General features: G+C 32.4%; 1 protein-coding gene across 3 annotated transcripts in view; it reads right to left on the bottom strand.

Moving 5' to 3' along the window:
- RABEP1 (rabaptin, RAB GTPase binding effector protein 1) overlaps nucleotides 1-16,904 on the bottom strand; it is a 92,591-nt gene that overhangs the window by 43,992 nt on the left and 31,695 nt on the right. For all 3 annotated transcript variants that reach the window (XM_039869675.1, XM_039869676.1, XM_039869674.1), the window contains 3 exons: nucleotides 7,818-8,021; nucleotides 5,928-6,088; nucleotides 3,213-3,332 (listed from right to left, as the gene is read on the bottom strand). In XM_039869675.1, the coding sequence (XP_039725609.1) occupies nucleotides 3,213-3,332; nucleotides 5,928-6,088; nucleotides 7,818-8,021 (485 nt within the window). The remainder of the gene's footprint in view (nucleotides 1-3,212; nucleotides 3,333-5,927; nucleotides 6,089-7,817; nucleotides 8,022-16,904) is intronic.

The following is a 16,904-nucleotide window of genomic DNA, read 5'->3' as shown; positions in this document are numbered from 1 at the left end:
ATTAAGAAACACAAATGTACTCAGATCTTCATTTTTAATGTAATCCATTAATATTTGCCTATTTTTGTTTAGATATATTCTAGTAAATTATATAAAGCAGTACTCCTTTATCCACAGGAGATACATTCCAAGACCCCCAGTGGATGCCTGAAACTAAGGAGAGTATCGAACTCTATACAAACTATGTTTTTTTCTTATACACACATATACTTTACAGTTTCTCCGTGACTTGCCAGCATCACTACTTTTGTGCTTTGGGGCCATTATTAAGTAAAATAAAGGTTACCTGAACACAAACAGTTGATATGATAACCAAGATGGCTACTAAGTGACTAATGTGCAGGTTGCAGAAACAACATGGATACGTTGGACAAATGGATGATAACACATCCTGGGTGGGAAAATATGGAACGGCGTAGATTTCATCACCTCAGAACAGCACAAAATTTAAAAGCTATCGATTGTTTATTTCTGAAATTTTCCATTTAATGTTTTCAGATCGCAGTTGACCTTGGGTAACTGAAATCTCGGAAAGTGAAACTGGAAACAAGGAGGGGACTGTTGTAGGTTTTTCTTGCTATTGTGAATGAGATCTTTTTTCCCCCATTACATTATTTAATTTGCTACTACTAGGGTATAGAAACATTATTATTATTTTTGCATGATGATCTTGTTGGTACGACTTTTCTGAACTCTTAATAGGTCTAATAACCCGTTTGTACATTTTCTTTCTTTTCTATATAAACAAATCAGTTTCATCATTTTCTTTCCAGTTCTTGTGCCTTATTTCTTTATCATGTCTTGCTGCATCATCTAGGACCACAAAAACAATCTGAACAAAATCACGGACCATGGGTCTCCTCATATTGTTCCTGTCCTTAGTGGTAAGGCTGCTAAACATGCATCATTAATTGATGTTTGCTAAAGGTTTGATAAATAGTCCCTCATTAAGTTATTGGGTGTTTAAATTTATCAAATGACTTTTTGAATCTAAAATGAATATATTGCTCTTCTCCTACAATCTTTTAATGTGACACATAATAATAATAGTTTTTCTGGTGATATCATCTTTAAATTCCTGGGAATACACCTTATTTGATTATGATGTCTTTTCCTTTTTTTTTTTTCTTTTTCTTTTTTATTTTAAACAACACTTAAAAATTTTTGTTTTCTGTATTGTTTCTATAATTTTCTTATACTACCTTTCTGCGTGTCTTTGTTTGTAATAAAGTTATACAAGTCTTATAAAATGACTTGAAGAGTTTTCCCTCTTTTTCTATTGTCTAACACAGCTTATAAAATATAAGGATTATCTTTCCAGGAGGATTGAAAAAAACTTGCCTGCAAAACCAAATGAATCTAATATCTTTTAAAGAAGAAACAGGATAAAGGAAATTTTTGACTACAAATTCACATTCTTTAACAGTTACTGACTACTTAACTTTCCTACTTTATCTTGAGACAACTTAGACAAATTATTTTATTAGAAAATTTTTCATTTCATTAAATTTATCTCATTTCAGATTTACTGATGTGACCTTGTACATAGTACTTATTTTTTTTAAATCTGATTTGTAGTTTTGTCCCCTCCTTAATTTCTAATAGTTTGTGTCTTTTTTCCCTTTTTCCTAATTAATCTTACTAGAGACTAGAGGTTTGTCTACCTTATTAGTTTTTCTTTTCTTTCATTATATTGACATTCTCAATTTTTCTTTTGTTTTCTTATTTCACTAGTTTCTGCTCTTAACTTTATTATTTCCTTCCATTCCTATCATTTGTACTATATATATTTTTTTAGATCTTGAGTAAAATATTCACTCAAAATATTTTGTAATTCCTTTTTCCATACATGTTAATTTTTATTATTCCCAGACATTTTATTTTACTATCATTTTATTATAAATAATTTAAAAACTTGTCAGAGATTCTGGTCTGAATAACATTAGTTCTTCAAAATTTGTTGACGCTCCCTTTGTGACCTTATAAAAAGTATCATGTACCTAAAATTAATAAAACTTTATTCTATGCACTATCCAAGTGCTTAAAATTTGTTAATTTATATAATCCTCATAATAGCCTCATGAGGCAGGTAATATTATTATCCCCATTTTACAACTGAGAAAACTAAAGTACTATAAGATTAAGTGATTTGCCCAAGACCACCTAGCTAATAAATTCTAAGCTCTCAACTACTATGCTCTACTACAATATTAAATATAGTCTCTCTTTCTTGGATACAGGGTTCTATATGTCTATTACACCTAAATTATTAATCAAGCTGCTCAAAACTCCTATGTCCCTAATATATATTTTGTTGCTTGCACTATCACTTACTAAAGGTCAGTTTAAATCAATTATAATTGCAAATGTCAACTTCCTCTTGTCATTTTTTAGTATACGTATTTCAAGGCTATGCAATGTGCATTCAAGTTCAAGATTATAATATCTCATTGATGGATTATTTATTAGATTGAGTCCCCTATTTACCTCTATTAATTTTTTTCCCCTTACATCCTGTTTCATAATTAACTTTCTTTTGGTTAGAACTTACATGGCATATCTTTAAACATCCCTTTATTTTCAATCTCGCCTTGTGGTTTTATTTTAGGTATATTTCTTATAAGCAAATCAAGTTAGATTTTTTTAAACCCTCTCTTCTAGTAGATGACTTACCATTTTACATTTACTGGATTATTGATACGTTCCCATTTCTACATTCCTACATTTATTTCTACATTCCTATGTTGTTTCTATTTACTATCTTTATGTTCTGTTTCTTTCTTTTAATTAGTTATTAAAATTTGCACCACTCCTTTTGTACTTCTTCTGTTGTGTCTTTGTGGCCATCAAATCCAGCCATATGTAACTACACCATTTCTAAAAGATAGATTCTGGGACTGGCTTCACCAAACAAAGTCAACTTTGAAGAGCTTTTTTTTCTTGATAAGAAAATGGATAAAATTGGGTCTCATTCTGGTAAGAAAATAAACACTAACTTTGTAACGAAACAACACGAGCATTATTATTTATATTATTTATAATACTACAAGGACAAAATCACCTCCAAGCCTTTTTCTGCATTTTAAAGAAAGCAAGATCCTTAAGATGCATAGTCTAAATTAGTTTTTAACCCCATTAGTGATTCTAATTTTGCTCATTGTATTAGGGCAGAATCTTGGGTTTCAAGCAAATGGATTATAACGTTTCACAACCTTTGAGGCCTCCAGCTCTTTAATCTTGTCTTCAGCCTCTGTCAGTTTATCTTTCAAAGCTGCAATTTCCTTCTCCATGGGCATCACAACAGATCGAAGTTTTTCAGCATCCTCTTGAGCCTATGGTTAAAAAGAATTAAATACTACAACTTACTGATGTATTGCTTTCCTAAAATTAATATAACAACATATAAGTCTACCAGGCACTGTATTAGCACTCACAAAATTGAGCCACGTCTAAATTTAATTGTTGCATTACTTTGAATGTTATAATCACAGTTTCACAAATATTCCATTTAGAATTTAAGATTAAGTAGGTAAACGGATTCGCTTTGACAAATTTGACTTTTTAATTAATTGAGTAATTGAGTTGGAAAATATTCTACATATAAAAGGAAATACACATAATAAGCACTTTTTTATAATTCTGGTTACTGAATAAAAACCATTTCTTATGAATACTGAAAGACTATTTTTTAACATTAAAAATCAGAACAATGTATTTTTCTAAAATATTGGAAAACTATGTTGATATAACAAGGCTTCCATCTAATTATTTAAACAGAGTACTTAAATATCATTTGACTTTTGATATTTAAATGAAACAAACCCAAAGAATGATCCTTAAAAATATAATTTTCCATCCTTCGTTCTCAAAAACATAGATTAAAAGGAAACAATATCCATAAACTATTAAACTGGTGAAAAACTTAATTTTTATTATATATATTTTTATATATTATCTATATACATATATATGAACTGAAGCAAAAGCAGACTCAAAGTTAGCATTATTCCTTATAGTAAAAATGAAAATTCACTTTAATTGCTAAATTTAAATGAGCTCAAGCTTATCCTAAATTTTTCATGATAGGGAAAATATCATATACACCCAAATGTGAGTGGGCATTTTTCCTCAAAAACAAATCTCTCAGAAAAGAGGGATTCACTTTGTTTTCCAGTCCTTACAAAGTCATTTCATAATTTATTTTATTCTGTACTAAGTCCTGTTTGGAAAAGACATGTGAATTTAAAATATCTTCAGTCAAGGCTAATTTGGGATGTTTACAGAGGTCTGCTGATAAAAATCAGCAAGAAAGTGAAAAGGAGGGAAGAAAGCAAAGAATGTAACACAGATGGAGTTATTTATTAATGCAAAGATGACCTTACAATTCTGAGTGTTGCATATAATTGTAAATAATCTTTTAAAAGATGATTTTTTTGAATGATAAAAGGGTCATCAAAAACAATGAAAATCAGAGAAACTGTCACAGCCAAGAGGAGCCTAAAGAGACATTACTAAATGTAATATGGTATCCTGGATAGGATCCTGAAACAGAAAAAAAAAATAGACATTAGGTAAAAACTAGTGAAATCTGAGTACAAAAAATGGATTTTAATTAATAATAAATCTATATTGGTTTATTAATTGTGACAAATGTACCATATTAACCTATGATGTTAATAACAGGAGAAACTGGGTGTGGAGTATATGGGAACTCTACCATCTTCACATTTTTTTCCTAGATCAAAAACTATTTTAAAAAGTAAATTCATTTAAAAAAAAAACTTTAAAAATAACAGTGGCAGATTGTGAAATCATGAATATGAATATATATATAGGAAAATGGAAAAAACAACTATTCTCACATGAATGGGTAGTTGTGGCTAGGAATAAAATTTCCAATGATAGCATCAAATTTCAATTCATCTTAACTTGTCTACTTCGGATGATTACAGTAGATGACTAAGTGACTCTAGTCATGATAACATTGTCAGATCCTCATGAAGATGCTGAATTAAAATCTTTTCCTGAAATGAGAACATGGAAAAACTATTCCTCAAGGTTCGAGCTTTTATTTTGGGTGTTGGGTTCTCAGGTGATTTTTACATTATTAAAAAAAACTAATTAAATAACTATAGTCCTTGTATGGACCAAGAATTAGGAACCAAAGACGATGATTAATCCAACTGAAAAGAAACATCAAATTCTAATTATTATTTTATATAATATGTAATTTTTAATATATATGTATATAAATCAGTAATGTGAAAGTTTATATCATCTAACTGGCTATAAAGCTTTTTAAGTCATCTCAATGATAAAATGTTTCACCTTATATTTAGCTGGTCTACATTCAGGCATCTTATGGTAATGTGTTCAAGCATAACACACAGTACATTCGTTACACAAGAACCAAGTATATTAAGAAGGAAAATCGAAAACTAAAAATCAAAAACTAAAGCACCAAGCAACAAACACTCATGCAACAAATATTTATTAAGCACCTATGTACTAGACTCTATTCTAGGCATTCAGGATACACAACTAAACAAGACTCCTGCCCTCATGGAGCTTACATTCTAGCAAACAATAAACAGAGTACACATTATAAGGAAATATGTGCTATGGAAAAGGAAAAACTAGAATAGGATACAGGTGATCAGCAAAGTTGTGGTAGGTGGGTGGCAGAGGTGGTCAGGATAGGCTGATGAGGAGGAGACATTCGTTTAAAGATTGAAGAAAGTGAGGGATTTCCCCATACAAATACATAGGAGAATGGCATTAAATTATCTAGTACTTTATTTACATTTGCATCCAAATAATTCCTCTAACAGAAAACACAGAAGTGCGACGACTTCTATTACCACAATATTTAAAGCATCTTGCATTTGGATTCAAATATTTCTACAGATGAATATATTCCTTCATACCTTTTTCATTTCATTTTCTAAATTTTCCTCCTCTTGACCTTCAGACAGCCTTCTCCTTAAATCAGCTATTTCCCTCTCTGCAGATTCTCGATACTGTGCCCACTGTGTTCGTTCCTGTTCCAGCCTAAGGTGGAACTGGTGCTCATAGTCACGAACTGTTTCTACAAAACATCACCAAATATTTCATGTCTAAGCATTCTGAAAAAAAAAATGTTTGGCACACTAAAATTTAAAATGTAGTTTTATAAAGAGCTTTTGCCCAATTTCTGGAAATCTTTTAATTCACTAAAAAAACTAAACTAACATTTCTAGTTCTTGTTATGTGTAGAAATTTTGCTAAAGGCTTTAAGTCATCATCTCTAATCTTTCAAATAAACCTGTGTCATATATTATTTTACAGATGAGGAAAGCTTAGGAAAGTTAAATACTCTGTTCAATGTTTCACAACCAGTAAGCAGAGTTCGATTCAAACCTAAGGTCAACTCAAATATCTCTATTCTCAGGTACTATGCTATGGCTCCTAAGAAAAATGTCATCCCAGTCCAACTACCTGAAAGAATGGAGAAAAAAAAAAAAAAAAAAAAAAGATATTTCTAAAATATTTTACTATAATCCAATTTTACTAAATTGAGACAATTCTAGAAAGTCTTTATAAAATGGCTTTAAATTTAATAAAATCTGAAAATGTTATGTGATAAACAGTGATGGTTGCCTATTAATTTCCATTGCTGCTGCTTCCTAACAAAACCTAATTCTGTTTAGGTAGTCAATGGCCCAACTTAAAAACTAGACTTTCCAGTTATGAGTAACCACACACTTCAATAATGTGGTGGGAGGAGGAGAGTATACACTGAATATTTCTAGAAAATTTTTGCTTTTCTGAGGGAGACTGTAGGAGGAGCAGCCATTTTTCATCCATGAGGCAAAATGAAGTGAAAACCACATGCTAAAGATGAAAGAACAGAAGGAGTGAGGAGCCTAGAAACACTGGGGACATTGCAGAACCACTGTAACCAGCTCTAGATTAACTACCTCTGGATTTCTTCTTCTGTGAGTAAAATGAACTCCTATTTGTGTAAGCCACTACAGTCAGCATTGTTAAAGGCTCACAGTAATCCCTAGGCAATAGCCACAAACTCAAAAATGGCACACAAATGCTAAGACAGGAAAAAATTATCACTATTTCATATTTATAACATTAACTAAACTAATTCCAGGAACCCAAAGATTCAGAGGGCAACTTCATTATTATCTTCTCAGAAAAAATGCAGGACTAGTGCCAACGGCAGATAGAGACTAAACTACTATTCTTTAGACCAAGGGTCAAAAGTTGGAAGCTCATAAAACCTATTCTAACCCACAGGCCATTCTACCTCATAGATTGCAGTGAAGATTTCACATACAAATCCAAATTTTTCTTAAAAATGTAAAAGATATGGCAACACTGGACTGGATGGGCAATAACTTGCTGGAAGTAATAAGTGTAAACAGAAACCTGACCCTCTCCATTTGAGGTCTCTCCAGTTCTACATACTCCGTGTGCCCATGTGGCTTTATTCATTGATATTACTTGCCTGACACCTATAAGAAAATCTGTTTAGAAGCCCTGCTTTAAACCTTACAATGAACTATAGATCTCATTTAATGCAATATCTCTGTAACACTCTCATAATTCTCCATTATTAAATTTGTTGAAAATGCAGATGATATACCCATATACATATGATTGGCTTCCCTTTTATTTAGAAAGTGACAGTACACTGTGAGGATGGTAATGCACAAAGTGGCAAATGAAACTCAGGATATATTTTAAGCCTTTCTGAAAGTGTTCTCAATCATCAGAATCAGTTATCTTAGAAAATCATAAAACAGATCTAACTTTGTCTTTACCTTTCATAACAGCCTGAAGTGAAGCAACTTCTTCTCTCCACTGTCTTTTTACTTCATCTATAGCTTCTTGCTTGGTATTCTCAGAAACTGTGGCAATGGCCTTAATATTCTCCATCTCTGCCTGGGCTTCCCACAGCTGTGTTCGAAGGTGTCCCAAATCATCTTGTGCAGCTTGTAACACTGCATTTTGCCTCTTCAGATCCTCTGGGGAAAAAGTAAAAGACTTTTCCATTAAGAGGCATTCACTTTTATCAGGGTGACATTCCCATGAAGAAACAAAACTTTATGTTAACATTGTTATGAAGAAGTTTAGCATTAAATTTTAAAATGTTAACTTAAAAAATAAAATTATTTTAATAAATGTAAGATTTAAAGTATGCCAGGTATCACAAATCAATTAATTTTAAAGATTAAGGCCATAGTTTTAGAGCTAAATTTAAGAGCTAAATGGCTTTATGTAAGTTTACTTAACCTCTCTGGCCTCAATTCCTTATCTATAAAAGAGTATAAAAATACCCACCTCAGAAGGGTGTTTTAATCATAAAACAACTTATTGAAAATGCTTATAAGTACAGTACCTTGCCCAAAGTAACCATTTAAGAAATGGTTAATAAAAGGAAGCCCGAGTACATGGCAGTTACAGATCCAGGTTTTTTAAAAGTTAAGATTAATTTCTCCATACCCCTTTACCATCTCTTAAATACTTGCTTGATCTGATGTGCCTTCTACATGATTTGGTTGGACATATATCTATCTAAACTGTCTTCCAAAAAAGATGAACTTACCAACAGTATATAGGAGTGTGTTGTCTTCCTATATCCCTACCAAGTCATTGTTCTCCATTTTTTTAAATTCTTGCCAATATCACATGTAGAAAATGGTGAATGTTTTAATCTATATTTCCCTATAATAAAGAGGTTGACTACCTTTTCACACATTTATTAGTGACCATATTTCCTCTTTGGTGATATCCTTTACTTATGTCTCTAATGAATTGTTTTTCTTCTGCTTTGGAAGAGTATTTTATATGTACTGGATATTAATCCTATTTTCTCTTACAAAACTTTTCCCAGTCTGCTACTATTTCTCAACTTCTTTTCTATCTATTGCTATCTAAAAGTTATAAGACATTTATACAGAACTGTTCATCTTTTCAAAGTTATCAATTTTCTTTACAGAGCACAATAACTAAGCCAACTGGCCATCGAAACAATTTGACTTAAGATCTAACTCTACTGCTAACTGGCTGCATGACTTTAAGGGAATCATAAGGCCTCAAGCGAAGATAGTGGCAAGATTTTTCTGTATAAATTTCTAAGTACTTGAAAAAGTCAAATAGATAATATCAATTAAAGAACTTCTGTAAGTTGTGAAGACATCCATTATCAAATAATCACAGGAATTAACAATTTGGTAGTCAAAGAAACAAAGGGAAAAACCTAGCATGCTAGTTTTAAGTAAAGTCATTTGATAAATATTTATTCTCTCAAAATCAGTTTCATATCACTTTGTCACCGCTATTAAAATCTGTTGAAACACTAACCAGAAACATAAGAACATTAATTGCAGAAATTATCTAAAGTATCTGGAAGGAAAGATGGATTGTAGTAGGTGTGTGACTAGGAATGACACAGAAACTGAGTAGAGGCATAAACATGTGAAATCACGAAAGAAGTGTATCAACTTTATATTCTATTACTTTGTTTCAGAAAATGTGAAATAAAAAGCATTATTTCTGAAATACTTTATTTCTGAGAACTACAATTTTATCAAGGCTCAAATTGATATACTTAAAACCTCCTTGTGCTAATTATGCCTGTGACTTTTTATTGGAAGTTACCCAAAGCTATTCGCGACCTTGTCTCTATGAACAGAAAAATTGCAAATACCAAACCTAAATACTAACTTTTGAAATGTTTCTGCACAGTTAAAAGCAGTATATCGAGGCTAGTGGAAGAATGGGTCTTGTTTTCCAAGAATGTTTTAGTAATTCTGGCTCCTTAGCATTTTCATATAAATTTTAGGATCATCTAGTCAATTTCTACAAAGACAACTGAGATACTAAAAGATACTGTATTAACTGAACAACAACAACAAAAAATCTAATTTAAAAAATGGGCAGAGTACCTGAACAGACACACAAAAGGCCCACAAACATATGAAAAGATGTTCAACATCTTTTAGAGAAATGCACATCAAAACCATAATGAGATACTATCTTACACTGTTAGAGTAGCTGTTATCAACAGGACAAGTCATAACAAGTGTTGGAGAGGATGCGGAGAAAAAGGAACCCTCATACACTGCTGGTGGGACTGCAAATTGGTGCAGCCACTATGGAAAATAGTACGAAGGTTTCTCAAAAAACTAAGAATTGATCTACCATATGATCCAGCAATCTCTCTACTGGGTATTTACCCAAAAGACTTGAAAACCCATATCCAAAAAGATATTTGCACACCAATGTTCATAGCAACATTATTCACGGTAGCCAAGACATGGAAGCAACCGAAGTGTCTGTCCAATGATAGATGATTGAGTAAAGAAGCTGTGGTACATATATACAATAGAATATTACTCAGCCGTAAGAAGAGATAAAATACTGCCATTTGGGATGTGGATGGACCTCGAAATAATCATGCTAAGCGAAATAAGCATGATTTCAACAGAAATAAGCATTATTTCAACAGAAAAAGTTGAAAAACACATGATATCACTTATATGTTGGCTATAAACCTAAAAGCAACAAACGAACAGGATGAACAAGCAGAGACTCATAGACATGGACAACAGACTAGTGGTTCCCAAAGGGTATGGGGGGAGGGGAGAGGTAGATGGGGGAAAAGGAGTCAAATATGTAAAACAGGATGTTATGTAAATTACATCAAGTGAATAAAAAATATTTAATTAAAAAAAATTTTTTTTAATAAAGAATAAAAGAAAGGTATAAGTATCTATGCCTCCCCCAGACCCTGGAGGAAGAAAAAAAATAAAAAATAAAAATAAAAGATACTGCATTAAATTTGCAGATGAATAAGGGGAGCATTGCCAATATTAAATCTTGTATTTATATCTTTTTTACATTTTTTCAAGTGTTTTTAACATTTTTAGAGTACAAGTTTTGCATTTGTTAAATTTATTCCTAATTATATTATTCATTTTGGTGTTATTAGAAATGAAATTATTTCCTAAATTTCATTTTCAAATTATTCATCGCAAGTATATAGAAATAACTGATTTTTGTATATCATGTGTCCTGCAACCTTGCTGAACTCATATATTAGTTCGAATAGTTTAGTGCATTCCATACAATTTTTCACATAAAAAAGGTCATCTGAGAATAGAAATAGCTTTATTTCTTCCTCCTCAATCTGGATTCCTTTTATTCCCCCGCTCCCTTATTTTTGGCGAGGGTGTCGGGGGTGCTAATTGCCCTGGATGGAATCTCTCGTCCAATGATGAATAGAAGTAATAAAAGTGTACATCAGTGTCTTATTTCTCATCTTAGGGAGAAAGCATTCTTGGTCTTTAACTATTAGGTATGATAATTTTCGCAATGGGTTTTTTGTAGATGCTCTTTATCGGGTTGATAAAGTTTCCTTCTATTCTCAGTGTTTTTATCATGAAAGGGTGTTGGATTTTGTCAAATGCTTTATCTGTGTCTATAGAAGTACGTTTTTGGTCAATGTGGTGTATCATATTGATTTTCAGGGGTTGAACCCCCCTTGCAATCTTAGAATAAATCCTACTTGCTCATGGTGTATAATTATTTCTGTTGCTGAATTTGGATCGCTAGCATTTTGTTGGACTTTTGCATCTATATTGATAAGGAATATTGATTGGTCTGTAGTTTCTTTTGCTTGTGATGTCTGTGTTGGTTTTGGCGTAAGGATAATATTAGCCTCACAAAATGAGTATGAAATAATCTCTATTTGTCTACTTTTTAGAATTTTGAGAAGAATGTTAATTTTTTCAACACTTGGTAAAATTCAGTACTTAAGCCATCTGAGTCTAGACTTTTCTTTCCCTTTTTTTGTGGGTAGTTTTTTTTTTAATTACAAATTCAATCTACTCAGACTTTCTATTTCTTCTACAGCCAGTTTTGATGTCTGTACTTTTCTTAGAATTTGTCCACTTCATCTAAGTTATCTAATTTATTAGCATACATTTATAGTATTCCCTTATAATCCCTTTTAATTTCTGTAAGGTCAGTAGAAACGGTCTCTGTATTCACTTCTTGGTCAATTTAGTTAAAGATATATCGATTTTCTTGGTCTTTCCAAAGAATGCAAAGAATTAGCTTCACTGATTTTCATTACTTTTTATTGCTTTTCTATTCTATATTTCATTAATTTTTACTTTAATCTTTATTATTTCCTTCCTTCTACTTGCTTTAGGTTTCATTAACTCTTCTTTTTCTAGTGTCGTAAAGTGGAAGATTAGGTTATTGGCTTATTTTTTTTAATTTAGGCATTTACAGCTACATATGTCCCTCTAAACTGCATTCCGTAAGAGTTGGTATATTGTGTCTGCAATTCCATTTACCTCAAAGTATTTCCTAATCTTGTGATTTCTTCTTTCACCCATTGCTTACTTAGGAGTGTGTTACGTAATCTCCCCATATTTGTGAGTTTCCACTGTGGCCCGAGAGCACAATTTGTATTTTTTCAATCCTTTTATATTCAAATCGTCTATTTTCTTATTGATCTTCTCCTTGTTCTACTCACTACTGAAAGTGCAGTATTGAAGTATACAATATTATTGTCAAACTATGTTTCTCCTTTCATTTCTGTCAGTTTGCTTCCTGTACTTTGAGACTCTATATGTAGATATGTATATAACTATTTTGTATTCCTCATGGATTGGCCGTTCTGTCACTAGAAAATGTTCTTCTCTCTAGTTAACATTTTTTGGTTTAAAACCTATTTTGCCTGATATTAGTATGGCCACTTTAGATTTCTTACAGTTGCTGTATGCAAGATATCTCTTTTTTCAGCTTTTCACTTTCACTCTATTTGTACCTTTGAATCTAAAATGTATCAACTATAGACAGCATATAATTGGATCTTGTTTTATTAACCAGTCTGAAACTCTCTGCCTTTTGAATTGTTTAATCCACTCACATTTAATATCACTGACATCACAGTAATATATTGGATTTAACTCTGCAACTTTTCTTTACTACATCTTATGTCTTTTTGTTCCTCTACTCTTCTATTGCTCTTTTGCATTAAATAATTTCTAATGTAACATATTAATTCCTTTCTTCTTGTGTCATTTCCTTAGTGGTTGCTCTAGGGCTTACCATATACATCTTAACAGAATCTACTTCAATTCCAATGAAATACAGGCATACCTCACTTTACTGTATCTCATAGGCATTGCATTTTTTACAAAACTAAAAGCAAGACCCTCCACCAGGAAAACGATTATGATGTACTTTATTTTCATACTCAATTTATCACAACGGTCTGAAACAAAACACACAATATCTCTGAAGTATGCCTGTATAGAAATGTTACTCCTCTATAACTTTATTCTCTTCCCCCCGCATTTATGCTATTACTGTTATATACACTGTCATCTATGCTACAAAATCAACAATATGTTGCTATAATTACTGCTTCAAATAATTGCCTTTTAAAGAACCTAAGAGGAGAAAGGAAACTAAGTATATATTTATAGCCTGTGTTAAATTAACCATCTTATTTACCATTTCTGGCTTTTTACTTGATTCTTTGGTTTGGAATTACATCTGGTGTCATTTTCTTAGTCCAATACAGCTTTCTTCCCCATCCCCAACTCCTTTATTCTGATATTGGCAAGTATATATTCCCATATGTTATGGCCCAATAAGACCATAATATACATACTGGTTTATAGAAATGCTTTTTAAATCCATTAAAAAATGCTTATTTACACTGTTATAATTACACAATTAACTTTACTGGGGACTCTTGTTTTTTCATTTGAATTCAGATTACTATCTGGAATCACTTGCTTTCAGCTAAAGAATTTCTTTGAAATTTTTTGTAAGGCAGTCTGCCAGGAAAAATTCTCAGTTTTTATCTGAGAATGTCTTTATTTCACCTTTATCTTAGAAAGATGCTTTTGCTGGATACAGGATTCTTAATTAACATGGGCGTTTTTCCTTTGAGCATTTTAAATGTCATCCCGCTGTCTTCTGGCCTTTATTGTTTCTAATGAGAAGTCAGCTTATTTTTTTCTGGCTCCTTTTAGAACTTTTCCCTTGTCTTTGGGTTTCAACATTTTTACGACGCTGTTTGTGTGTATGAATCTTTTTGCACATTTCTATCCCAGTGGAAATTCAATGAGCTTCTTAAATGTATAGATTACTGCTTTTCATCAAATTTAGGAAATTTTCTGCCATTATCTCTTCAAATATTTTTTTCTATCTCTTTCTCACCTCTCCTCTGGCACTCCCATTACACACATGTTGGCACACCTAATGATATCTCACATTTCTATGAAGCTGTTCGTTTTTCTATTTTCTTTCTGTTCCTCTGACTGGATAATCTTAAGTGACCTATCTTCAAGTTAACAAATTCTTCAGTCAGTTCAAATCTACTGTTGAGGCCCTACAGTGAATTTTTCATTTTAATTACTGTACTTTTCAACTCCTTAATTTCCATTTGGTTCTGTTACAATTTTTCTTTATTCCCTATTTCATGAAACACTGTCACACTTTCCTTTAAGGATGGTTTTCTTCAGTTATTTGAACATACTTATGACTACTTTGTTAAATTTGACATCTTGTCACCTTCACAGGCACTGCATGCTTTTTTCCCTCTATATAGGTCAGTTTCCTATTTCATCTCTTCTAAATTTTTTGTTGAAAATGAGGTTTTTGATAATATATTGCAGCAACTCTAGTACTGGTTCATCACCATCCCCTTCCTGGCTTGTTTTGCTGTTTAGTGGGTGGCTGGATTATTTTAGTAAGTCTATTTCTGCCCCACTTTTCCCCACCTCCCACAGTGTGTAGCCTCTGACGTTGCTCCTTGGGCATGTACAGAGTCACTCTGGGGTGACAGTTTTTGTAGAAATCCCTTCTGAGTGTCTCTTTACCTGACCACATCATCCATCAAACCCCACTTGTTGATATTCTTCTCTCTGAGAGATATATCTGCTTTAGGAACAGGGCCCTGAGTCGGGGAGATAGAATGGTAGCTTCTGGTCTTCTTGACCTGCTTCTCCCAGCATGGAACCTTCACACTATAGACAAGCTAGGGCAAGGGCTATCACCACCCCAGAATTTTGAGTATGCCACAACTAAAGTAGAAACTTCCATCCTAAGAGGTGGGGCTAGATGAAAAAAGGACCTCTAGCCTTTTGGCCACACTCAACAGAAACTTTGCCTCTACAACATGTGAGAGCTGGGGGAGAGGATGATTCTTAGCCCGCAACTGTGATCTGGGGAGAGAGGAAGACCTGGCATCATCTGCCTGGGGTGCAGTTTCCATCGCAGGAGAGGAAAGGAGCATTTCATGGATCGAATGCCACAGACTCATTTTTACCAAGATTTAGTATATTTGCTTGAGAAAGGTTTCCTTTGCTGTATACCTAGGACCACTTCTAGAGACTTTAAATGGTTGTGTAAAATAAGTTTCCCTGGTGTTGCTGGGGAGTGAGCCTGTGGAGCTCTTCACAATACCATGCTAGAAGTGGAACTCTCAAACTTACATTTATCAATAAATATTTCAGTACACATCTCCAAAAGATAAGGACTATTTTTAAAATGTACATATAACATTAAATCCACCACCTTAATTTTTTAAGTATACGGTTCAGTGGTGGTGTTATTCCAGAGCTTTTCATCTTACAAAACTGAAACTATACCTATTAAACAGCTCCCTATTTCCCCCTCCTCTAAGCCCCTGGCAATCACATTCTACTTTGTTTAATTACTCTAAATAACTCATTAAATGGAATCATACAATATTTGTCTTTTTCTGACTGACTTATTTCACATTTTCACACCAGAAAAAAATTAATACCTGAATATCAAATATCCAGTGTTGAAATTTCCAGTTGTCTAAAATTTTTTAATAGTTCAGCTCTTTGAAACAGAATCCAAATAAGATACAAACAATATAGTTAGTCTCTTTTAGCCTATAGGTTTCTCTCTCCATCTTTTTTCCTTGCAATTGATTTGTTGAGAAAACTAAGTTGTCTTGCAGAGCTTCTCAGAGTCTGGATTTTGATAATGGCATACCTATAATATAGTTGAACTTATTCCTTTGTTCCTTTTATTTCCTATAAATTGGTAGTTTAATATGGTGGGTCACCATCTTCTTGATCCTGTTCTTCCTTGTACAAAGATACTTTGAAAGACCCATGAGAGGAAAAACAGATTTTAATCGAAATTGCTCTGAATTTATAGATTAACTGAAGTGAAAGTTAGTATCTGAGTTGAAACCTATGAACATATCTCATTCCCTTTATTCAGATATTCTTTTATGTCCTTCAATACTATTTTATAATTTTTCTTTATAAAAGTTTTATACATCCTTGGTTAGACTAAAGATTCTGATTTTTTCCTTTTCATCTTGTTTTATTTGCTTCAGGATTTCTTTTTCCTGTGTTGCTTCAATAATTAGTTGTCACTGGTACAAAGAAACATTACTGATTCTTCTATATTACTCTTCATTCCAACAGTGTTGATAACTCTTTAATTCTAATAGTGTGGATTCTCTTGGTCCCTCTGATAATCACGTGGTCTCCACATAGAGACAAAACTATCCTTAGCTTTCTAAAGTTTATAATTCATTTCTTTTTATTTTATTGCATTGGTTAGGAGACCCTCTCATTCACAAAATGAATTACGGTACGAATAATAGGCCTTCTTGTCTTGTTTCAGCATTAACTATGATATATGCTTTCAGTTTCTAATAAACACACTTTCATAGGCTAAGAAGGTCCCCTCAATTCCCAATTTGCTAGGAACTAGTATGAACTGGTATTACTAAAGAATGTTAAATTTTACTGAATGTCCTGTTTTTTTCTCATTTGTTAACGTAGTGAGTTATAATCAATGAATAGGCTACCGTTAAACTCTTCACATTC

This window comes from Pteropus medius, unplaced genomic scaffold (genome assembly GCF_902729225.1).
Source record: "Pteropus medius unplaced genomic scaffold, Ma_sr-lr_union100, whole genome shotgun sequence".
NCBI lineage: Eukaryota > Metazoa > Chordata > Mammalia > Chiroptera > Pteropodidae > Pteropus > Pteropus medius.
This window is presented reverse-complemented; position numbering and strand designations above follow the sequence as displayed.